Source organism: Eimeria acervulina, genomic scaffold, assembly GCF_000499425.1.
Source record: "Eimeria acervulina Houghton genomic scaffold, Eah_scaff158, whole genome shotgun sequence".
NCBI lineage: Eukaryota > Apicomplexa > Conoidasida > Eucoccidiorida > Eimeriidae > Eimeria > Eimeria acervulina.
Genome location: NW_013550187.1, coordinates 926 through 12,087, shown reverse-complemented (window position 1 = coordinate 12,087; position 11,162 = coordinate 926). Strand labels below are relative to the sequence as shown.

Sequence of the window (11,162 nt, the reverse complement as noted above, 5' to 3'; positions counted from 1 at the left end):
ATGTCTATTTGGACGTTGACGATTTGCATTATGTTGGTGGGTTTAGGGTTTAGGGTTTAGGGTTTAAGGTCTAGGGTTTAGGGTTTAGGGTTTAGGGTTTAGGGTTTAGGGTTTAGGGTTTGTGGTTTGTGTGTAGGCAATATCGGGTTCGAATTTTCCGGCGAATGTGAATGTAGCACTTGCAATAGTAGTAGTTGTGGCTTTATTATTATTTGCATTAGAGGTCTTGGTGAATTTAATGTTTGCGTACTTTGATAATGTTCGTGCTAATCGTTCTTTCTTTAGAGTGCCTGTGATTGGATGTCTATTTCGAGCATTTTCAAGATGGTCGGAGAAAAGAAAGTCTTGGGAGCCTATAGTTGTTTATGATGTTGAGAATGATATAATCCAATTGATAGCAGCAAAGAGACATAGATCTCTAAAGATAAGTACTCCTAAACAAAGTAATAGAAGAATTAATACAAGAGAGAGACATTACTTTCTTAAAGTCATGGCGGAGACACTTGGTTTTGCTGTTGTGCATATGAAGTTAGATGTTATACCCGGTACATTCTTAGAATTTGTATTAAGACTAGGATTTGCTTTTCATAAAGTTGAAGAAGAGACACAAGAAAGTAATAAATCTCTACAAGCTATTGCTAGAGGGGATATCTCTATGTTAGCTGATTGGTCTTTACAACAAAAACAAAAGCTATCAAGGAGAGGTGAAGCAGTTAAAAAAGAAAAGAATAATAATAAAACTGAGCCTCTTGAAGGCTTCTTTAGAAGAATAGAGAAGCGGCTTGCAGGAGATCAGAAACGAATTAAAAGAAGAAGGTTAAAAGATATTGAAGGAGGCTGTTCAGCTAGCGACTTAGAGCAAGAGAAGGATGATGAAGATGATGATGATGAAGATGAAGAAGAAGAAGAAGAAGAAGAAGAGGAAGAAGAAGAAGCAGAAGATAAAGAACAAGAAGATAGCGAGACAGAAAGAAGCAAGCAAAACAGTGAAGATCCAAACACCGAGAAAAAATCATGTAAACAAACCCTAAACATATATATACTCTGCATGCATACACCAGCTGTATATACACACCAATCTCTATATGCCTACATACATACACATGGATCAGAATATAATACAATTATATATATATAATATTATATAGTATATACATTATATATCTACGCATGCATATTTATATTTTTTCATAGAAAACAAATATCTGTGTCATACATAGACTTATGTATATGCATATAAATACGTATATTTATATATATGTATGCATATATATACATTTATATATATATAAATATTATATATATATATATATACATATATATATATGTATATACATTTGCGTCTTCATGAATTTATGTATATATGCATGGATCCAAAAGCGTTTATGTATATTTAAATAAGCACCTGTATGGGTGTACATATATATATATATATATATATATATGCATTGATATATATATATATATTAATATATTTATATATACATATATATATGTATATATGTATATATATATATATATGTATTTCTGTATAGATCCATATATATACATCTAGATATATATATTTGTATATGTACATATGTATATATATATATATATATGCATCTACAGTGCAGGTATGAAGCTGAAGAGTTGTGTATGTGTGTGTGTGCGTTGGGGTGTCTGTGCAGCACCGAACGTCGAGCGTTTGATGTCTGAGTTGGGTAGAGAAGAGCAAAGAGAGTCTGCATATATATTTGATAATGAAGTAATGGAGTGCGGCATGCCTTTATCAGAGTTATACCTTGCTTTATTAAAGCTGCAGCTTGAAGATGCAGCAACAATCAGCCACCAATATGAAGAGTTTAGAGCAAGAAAAGCAGCTTATTTAGCGAGAGCAGCAGAGAAATTACGCTTAAGAAATAGAAAGTTAAAACTTATCAGATATGCTCTGCATGCAGCAGCAACAGGTGCAGCAGATTCAGATATTGAAGCATTAGGATTTACATCGGAGGCATTCAAACAAATACAGCAAAATGTTGATGAGCTTATTACCCAACAGAAACATTTGAAGGAGACTCTTAACCGTCTTAAGAATGAGCCTGACTCTTATCAAGGTGAAGATCTTGAAGTTGAGTGGATAGATGATAATACTAAAGGAGACGCTGATGCTAACAAAGAAGAAGAAGAAGAGACAGATAAAACTCTACAAGATGATAATAACCAGCAAACCACCAATGCCATCAGGTAAACCCTAAACCCTAACTAAACCCTAAACCCTAAATAAACTCTAAACTCGAAATAAACCCTAAACTCGAAATAAACCCTAAACCCTAAATAAACCCTAAACCCTACATGCACTCACACGTACCCACACAAATACGCAAACCCTTATATATACAGTATTGCTGCTAAACAGCTGCATAAACCCTAAACCCTAAACCCTTAGGCAAAAGAGTTTGCAGCAAAGGGGTAGTATGTAAAGGGTCTTATGCTGAGGAAGTTAGGTGAAAGTACAAACAAAAACGAAAATAATAATTCAAGACAATAAGCAGAGTGATAGGAAGGGATGTGTTTGTATTTATATTCTTTTTTTATGCTGCTGCTCCGTGTCTCTTTTGCTGCAGCAACGGCAGCAGAAGCAGCAGCAGGAAAGGCAGCATCAGCGAACATAGCGAATCTTCAGAGACAGATGAAGAAGAAGGAGAGAGAAAGCCTATATATCTCATCGGCGCAGATGCAGACGAGTGGGCTGAAGGAGACTAAAAAGGAGACAGATAAGGAGACAGATAAGGAGACAGATAAGGAGATTGAAAAGGAGACAAAGGATGAAAAGGAGACAGGGGAGCAGATAGAGAAGGAGACAGACAAGGAGACAGACAAAACAACGAGCGAAAAGAGAGGTGGTTGCATGCAAGACAAGAAGGAGGCAAACAAGCAAAAAATTAACAAACAGACAATGATAAGGGTGTCTCTTCTTTGCTTCTAACCGCGTTATAAACACGAGTATATATGTATATATAATGCATGCACAACCCTGAGGTGTACGTACACCTCAGCTACGCCAACAAACTCCAGAACGGAGCCTCTCATTAAAATATCTTCTTTCTTTCTCCCTCTTCATAGCCCCAAATGAATACGAACAAAACGCACAGCCTCTAAGCTGTCTAAAAACAAACAAAAACATCTGCATGCAGATATAATAGAGGCAGCGGCATATAATAATCACTGAAATATGCAAACAACACGCAGTGTACAGACACCGCATGCATATATATATATATATATCATATATATAGATTGCATGCATGCGTGTCTGCCTAAACCCTAGGCCAAAAGGAGGGCATAGGACGGCTGGGAGAGTCTGAAGGAAAACCCCAAGCCCTAAACCCTAAACCCTAGCGGATGTTGTTTGAACGGAGTGTATATCCAGCGGGGCATCCGCATCTCCAAACGCTCTTCGTTTGCTTTTTATATTTCTGTACAAACAGAAAGAAGAAAGCTAGTGTGGCTGAAGCAAACCCTAAACCCTAAACCCTCGCTGTTGGGGTTTCTGTTTGTTTTTGCGTTTGTGTTTGTTTTTTGTTTATTTGTTGCAGCCATTAAAAATAAACAATTAATTAGTTGAGTAATATATGAAAACAAAATAGAAAGACAAAGAAAGTAAAATATATCAAATATAATTAAAATAATATTGAGGCTCTTGCTTCTCCAGCATTCCCGATGAAAAACACAAACACTATTTTTTGTGTTTTGTTTGATGCGGGTTTCTTCGACCCGTTTTATATATATTGAGGTGCCCAGACACCCCAATCTGCATGCAGGGGTTAATTTCTATGAAGAGCCTCTCTTGGCTATACACCTTGGCACTGCAGCAGCAGCAGCAGCAGTAGCAGGGGCTGGAGGTGTTGCTACCACAGGAGCAGGAGCTGCAGTTGAAGAAGAAGCAGAAGCAGCAGCAGCAGCAGGATGAGAATCTGTAGACGGTGCTGCAACTGTCTCTGCTGGAGGAGTATCAGCTGCAGCAGTAGGAGCAGCTGTATCTGCTTGTTGCGAGTGTGTATTATTACTTTGCTGATGATTATTTTGTTTATCTTTTTCTTTGTCGCAGCTGCAAATTGCTGTTGAATGCCACGAAGCAACAACCAAAGCACCCACAACAAATGAAGGCACCAGCACAGCTACTAAAATTTTCCAAGTTTGAAAATCTGATTTTCCAGACCCAACTTCTTCCTTTGCAGACCCCTAAACAAGCCCCAACACACGCATGCATGCATGCATGCATGCATGCATGCATGCATGCAAATTATCAATCCATACATAATAATAATATATTCATCCATCCAAATTATATATCCATGCATCCATGCAAAGAAACAACTACAAATGCATGCATCCATGCATACATCCGATTAAAGAAAACTATTAATGCATGCATGCATGCAATGAAACAACTACTAATGCATGCATGCAGAAACAGCTAATGCATGCGTGCATGAGGGAAAAAAATAAAGACGAAAGAGAGACAAAATAAAGACAAAGGACAGACAAAAGAGAGACAGCAGGAGCAGCAGCAGCAAAAGCAGTAGCAGCACAACCAACATCAGCAGCAGCATCTGCAGCAGCATCACCACCACCACAACCCCCAACGTGATAAGCAGCAACAGCAGCAGCAGCAACAGCAGCAGCAGCAACAGCAGCAGCAGCACTATTAGCAGCAGCAGAAGGAGACAGTTTGTCTTACTTTGGCGTTTCCCTCTAGCACTGTCTCCTCCGCCTCCCAGAGCACCACCTTTGCTGCACCCCACACATGTCGATGCTGATCGCTAATTCGCTGAGAGACAAGCATTGCTGCATCTGCTGCAGTAAAGGGTTCTGTCTCCTTATGCTCGCTTAGAAAGAATTCACTAGTAAAGTAAGAAGGCGGATAACGCGCTCCTGCTGCTGCTGCTGCTGCTGCTGCAGCAGCAGCAGAAGATACCTGGCCTGTCTCCCCACCCCCAACCTGCTGCTGCTGCTGCTGCTGCTGCTGCGGCTGCTGTACCCCACGAATTTCAATATGAACTAATATGCGGCTCTCTGGTAGCTGCATCTCTGCCTGTCTCCTCTGGTGAGGAGACACCCTAACACCAAACTCGCGTGTCTTCAGCAGCGTCGATGCTCCTGCAGGAGACACTACACGTCTGCACGTGCCCTGCAGTATTACTCTGCTTACATCCAAGTACTTGCGCGTAGGAAACCTAAACAAACAAACAAATAAACAAACATTATATAAATGCATGCATGCATCCATGCATGCATGCATGCAGACTGTGTGTGCATGCAGAGTATGCATGCATTCAAAGGTGCACATGCATGCAGGTGCATGAATACGTGTGCAATCATGCATGCATGCATGCATGCATGTATGTATGGATGGTATTGATGCTGGTTTGGGGCTTTGTTTATGTTGGTGTTTGTGTGTATATGTTACGGCATGTCTGCGGTTGATGAGTTAAGTATGATGGAGTCATGTGGGGTGAAGTCTTCTTGAGGGAAGTAAGAGGAGCCTGCTGCTGCTGCTGCTGCTGCTGCAGTGTCTCTATCAGCATCATCAGCAGATATAAGCTGTACTATCTGCTGCGGGAAGCTTCGGATATCCAGCCCCAAGCCCTCTGCCGATAACTCAATTAATAGCTGCACATCTCTATCCTGCTGTTGCATATTAGGAGACCCTTTAATTGCGCATGCAGCAAGAGGGCCCCCAGGTTCAAAGCAAAAGCGCATAGAGGAGACACCTCGTAATGCAGCAGCAGACAGAGACGATCCGCTTTCTGCTGCTGCTGCTGTTTTGCTGTCTCCGCTGTTCCTTCTTTCGCTGCACACCACAGCCCCTTTGTTTGCTGCTGCTGCTCCTGCTACTGCAGAGTCGGTGCAGGTGGTGTTGATGAGAGCAGACGAACCAACGGAGACAGCAGCATCGTCTCCGCATGCACCGCCAACGCATGCAGCCCCAACGCATGCAGCCCCAACGCATGCAGAACTCAAACAAGGTGCTCCACCTCCACAGTTCTGAGGTACTACCATCAGCACCGACATCACCGCATTATAATCTTTATAGAACAGCCAGGGCTCCGCTAGCAGCAAGCGAACAACACGCTGAGCTGCAAGCTCGTTCTGCATGCATGCATGCATGCATGCATGCATGCATGCAGAAGAGCGACACATGCACACATACACACAAACGCAGAGACAACTCAGCGCCAAGCAAATACTAATATATAATATACACCCCAAATGCACGTGCATCTCAGCAAATCTATATATCACAGATAATACACAGCTAGCTAGCTAGCTAGCTATCTACGCACTCCCTAGCTAGCTAAAGAAGAGCTGGGGATGCAAGCTAGCAGCTAGCTAAACGTAACAATGCGTGCACCGCGGGGGTAGCTAGCTGGGACTCGCTATGGCTAGCTAGCTGTACGTTGATATAGCTAGCTACAACTTGCTGCAGGAGCAGCGACCTGCAGCTAACTAGTACAGCTAGATGTCTGCAGCTAGCTGTGGATGTGTGTAGCTAGCTGAACAGGTTTATAGCTAGCTGTACACATCTACAGCTAGCTGCGTATACCTATAGCTAGCTAGTTATACCCCCAGCCAGCTGGTTATATCTACAGCTAGCTAGTAGTATCTACAGCTAGCTGTGTATATCTACAGCTAGCTAGTAATATCTACAGCTAGCTAGTAATATCTACAGCTAGCTGCGTATATCTACAGCTAGCTAGTTATACATACACCTGCAGCTAGCCATGCACTCACCTCTCTGCCTAACATAGCAACCCTCCTAAGGTCTCCGAGCCCCGTCAGACGAAAGTTCGTCAGTATTTCATTTTCAAGCAGCAAAGAGCGCAGCGAGGAGACAGCGGAGACATCTAAACCCGCTGCTATCTGCCCTGAACACGGATTCCCAGACTGCGCCTTCTCCTAAGAATAAAATAAATAAACAAATAAATAAATAAATAAATAAATGTATATATATATAGACAGAGAGAGAGAGAGAGAGATGAACAACCCAAGTAGTAGCACGACTGGAGGATCAGAAGCAGCAGCAGCAAAGCAGCAGCAAAGGAGCTGCAGCAGCACCAACCGGAGAAAAGCAGCAGGAGTAGCAGCAGCATGAGTATGAGCAGCAGAACAGCAGCAACGTAGCAGCAGAACAGCAGCAAAGTAGCAGCAGCAGCAGCACACAGTTGAGAGATATGCTTACAGAGAAGCAAAAGCCTAGCATTGTTAATCTATGCCCGGAGACAAACCACCCTGCAGCCTGATTAATTAATTCTTTTTGCTGTCTCCTTTGACGGCTTAACCCTCTTCTTTGGCTTGGTGTCTCTGCAACAAGTGTGCGTGCATGCGCCCAGCGTGCATAAGATGTAGGAAACGATAAATGAAGCAGCCTATACCACTGTCGATTTATTAAAGCAGCAAACGAACGAGACAGACGATTAGGAGACACTGAAGCCCCAGAGAATACCAGCAAAATGTGATATGTGGGGTCGTGAGGCATCAAACGATTCAACAAATGCCTGAAACACAAACCCTAAACCCTAAACCCTAAACCCTAAATAACCCTAAATAACCCTAAAGGCCCTAAGCAACCCTAAACCCTTCAAAGCAGTCTACGAGAGACACTATCAAGAAAATTCTTATTCACACAATCCACAGAAGAAACACAGCAAATCCACCCCCCCACCCTGCAAACCCTAAACCCTAAACCCTAAACCCTAAACCCTAAACCCTAAACCCTAAACCCTACTGCGCCATTCGTCGCGCTTCTTCTGTAGTTGGGCCAAACTGATGCTCCACCGTCAACTCTGCATTACGAGGGGAAGATTGATCTGAGCGTAAAGCAGCAGCAGTTGCTGCTGCTGTTGTTGTTGCTGCTGCTGCTGCTGCAACTGAGGGCCCTGCTGCTGCTGCTGCTGCTGCTGCTGCTGCTGCCGCCGCTGCTGCTGCTGCTGCTGTTGGTGCGGATGGGCCTGGTGAGGCCCTGTCTCGCCATTCTTGTGCTGGACCTGTTGAAGCATTTGCTGCTGCACCTGCTGTTGCATTTGCTGCTGTTACATTTGCTGCTGGTGCATTTGCTGCTGCTGCATTTGCTGCTGCCGCATTTGCTGCTGTTGCATCTGCTGCATTCAGCAGCCTTTTCAAACCCCCCTCTAAATCAGTCATTGCACCGCTAAGTTGCACCGAAAGTGCAGACAAAGCCCCAGGGAAAGACTCCCCCACACCCCCTAACAGACAGCAGCAGCAGCAGCAGCAGCAGCAGCAGCAGCATTAGTAGTAGTAGCAGCAGCAGCAGAAGCAGGGAGGGGTGCCTTGTTGTAGTAAACGACAGCAAACTTCAGCAACAGAAAAAATATATTCACCCACCTGCTGCAGCAGATTCTTTCGGAGACCCATCTCCTTGCTGCTGCTGCTGCTGCTGCACCTGCTGCAGCGTCTCCGCGACTTTGCGCAGCACTTCCTTCACTTCTGCTGCTGCAGTAGCAGCAGCAGCAGGCTGTTTATCTACGGTGCCGGAAGGAGACAGTTTATCTGCACAGACAGAAAAGAGACATCCACCAATCTAGTTGCAGCAGCAGCAGCAGCAGCGGCAGCAACAACAGCAGCAGCAACATCAGCAGCAGCGTCAGCAGCAGCAACAACAGCACCATGATTACAGGCAGCCAACACCCGTGCTTCTACATATCGAATTCAAAGACCAGCCGCTTCACCTTTAGGAGGAGCAACAGAAGCAGCAGCAGCAACAGCAGCAGCAGTTACACTAAGAACCCTAGAACCGGTAGGCAGCAGCAGCAGAAGCAGCAGCAGCAACAGAGTGTATGATTACTGTCTTCTGCTGTGTCTCGAAAAGAGTTCTTCTGGTTTTCGATGCACTCAACGGAGACGCCTCCGTTGCTGCTGCTGTTGCTGCTGCTAAGAGGAGACAGCTGCTGCTCTAGGGCTCCAGGCCGGGGAGGCAGCTGCAGCCGCGGGCCCCTCCACTTTCTTCTTCGTTTTGCTGCTGTTGCTGCTGCTGTTGGTGTCTCAGGGGAATCAGCAGCAGCAGCAGCGATAATGCCTGCTGAAAGAGAACAACACCTGCTGCTGCTGCTGCTGCTGCTGCTGCTGTTTCTGCTGCTGAAGCTAAAACAGCAGCAAAACAAAAACAGCAACAATAGCCGCAGCAGCAGACTCTTCGATCTTTGCTGCTGCTGCTGCTGCAGCGCGAAAAAAGGCTGCTTCTTTTCGGGCTGCCCGTCTACTAACAATGCGTGGGACTGTTGCCGCTGCTGCTGCTGCTGCTGCTGCGTGCTGCTGAAGCCTATCAAATCTTGTGAGGCTGCAGGGGGACACTCTGCTGCTGCAGCGCTGCGCTGTGGATTGTCTCTCCTAGAGAAGGGAGACAAGACTGCAGCTGCTGCTTTTGTCGTTGCTGCTGCTGCTGCTGCCTTGGGTAGGGTGTACATACACCTCAGCAGGGTCTCAAGCTGAAGCTGCGATTTGGGGGCCCCTCCTTGGGGCCCCCAAATGACGCTCTTCTCCTCCTCTACAATTAGCATCTTTCAATCGTTTGCTGCTGGTTGTCATGCTTTTGCTGCTGCTGCTGCAGCTGCAGGCCTTGCTGCTGCTGCTGCTGCTGCTGCTGCTGCTGCTGCTGCTGTTAGAGTCCCTTGTCTCCTTACTTTGAGGAATCCATCCCTAGAAAAGCACAGTTGCTGCTAGCAGCAGAATCTGCTGCGAGTTAGACAACAACCCAGCAAAACCCGCTGCCGTTGCTGCTGCTGCTGCTGCTGCTGCTGCTGCGGCTGCTGGAGAGGCAGCAGCAGCAGCCAGGAAGCCAAATGCATAAGCAGCAAATGAACAGCACTCAGCAGCACGAGTCACCGCTGAGCCGACCTCCTCTAACCCTAAACCCTAAACCCTAAACCCTAAACCCTCGGGGTAACAGCCGCCTCCACCAGAGGGATTCGATTGTGAGTGTTGGTCGGCGCCTCCAGAAGAATACACCCTAAACCCTAAACCCTAAACCCTAAACCCTAAACCCTCAGCTTTCAACCTCAGATGCCCAGGTCTGTATCTCAGGCACTTAGAAGCCGTAGAAGCCGGTCCTTTGCAGCTAGGGTTTAGTGTTTAGGGTTTAGGGTTTAGGGTTTAGGGTTTGGGGTGCCCATACAAAGCGACCCGAAGGGTTGTGGGGGAGGCTGGAGGCAGCAAGAAGAATATCTTTCTTTGTATTTATAAATCTTCATTTTATTGTTGTTTTTAAAAAGGGTTTTATATCTGCAAAGGCTTTTCTTTCACTGTCAATGGAGCAGCAGCATCAGCAGCAGCAGCAACAGCAGCAGCAGCAGCAGCAGCAGCAACTCATCGACTCCAGGAGGTCGTGCTGCCTGTAACCTTTATATTAAACCATTGATTTCTTCTTTTTGTTTATTTAGTTTATCTTCTTCTCTTCTTTTTTAATTACTTTCTAGTTTTTAGGTGTACAGACACCTCAACCCCTCAAACAGCACTTCGTGTGTGGGGCCCCAGAAGGCTATCATATATTTTCTTTTAAAGCCAGAGCAGCAACAAAGGCATTAAGCAGCAGCAACAGCAGCAGCAGCAATAACAACAACAACAACAGCAGCAGCAGCAGCTCTTAGCTGGTGAGGTGATGGTTAAGCTTCCTGAAGACGAAGCCAGTACAAACTAGGGTTTAGGGTTTAGGGTTTAGGGTTTAGGGTTTGTAGGATGTTGCGACGCACGGCTCGTTTACGAAAAGAGTATTTATATCGCAAGTCTTTGGAGTTAAAGGAGCAGCAGCTAGCAGCAAGAAAGGCAGCAGTTAGAGCAGCATTAGATGAAGGGAGGCCTATAGGAACAGAGATAGGCGGTGCTGCAGCAGCAGCAAGACTTGCACAAACCCTTGATCTTCAAGACGAAAAAAACAAACAACTCACCACTCATCAAGATGATGAATATGCATATGCAGGTCGGTTGCTGTTGCTTGTTTTGCTGCTGTTCCTGCTGCTGTTGCTGTTCCTGCTGCTGTTGCTGTTGCTGCTGCAGCTGCTGTTCCTGCTCCTGTTGATGCTGCTGCTCCTGCTGCTGTTCCTGCTGCTGTTGATGTTGCTGATGCTGTTCCTGCGGATGCTGTTCCTGTTGCTGCCGCTGTTGCT

At 45.1% G+C, this 11,162-nt stretch overlaps 2 protein-coding genes across 2 annotated transcripts; one reads left to right on the top strand and one right to left on the bottom strand.

Moving 5' to 3' along the window:
- On the top strand, positions 1–2,745 carry EAH_00021870 (Chromosome I, complete genome, related; the record flags this gene model as incomplete). The annotated part of the gene is made up of 4 exons (XM_013397015.1): positions 1–36; positions 137–1,016; positions 1,671–2,226; positions 2,607–2,745. 4 exons carry the CDS (start codon positions 1–3, stop codon positions 2,743–2,745), a joined length of 1,611 nt encoding a protein of 536 aa, XP_013252469.1.
- Positions 2,746–4,690: 1,945 nt separating this feature from the next.
- On the bottom strand, positions 4,691–9,560 carry EAH_00021860 (hypothetical protein, conserved; the record flags this gene model as incomplete). The annotated part of the gene is made up of 7 exons (XM_013397014.1): positions 4,691–5,219; positions 5,453–6,135; positions 6,778–6,942; positions 7,490–7,541; positions 7,772–8,249; positions 8,389–8,553; positions 9,194–9,560. 7 exons carry the CDS (start codon positions 9,558–9,560, stop codon positions 4,691–4,693), a joined length of 2,439 nt encoding a protein of 812 aa, XP_013252468.1.
- Between the last annotated feature and the right edge of the window lie 1,602 nt (positions 9,561–11,162).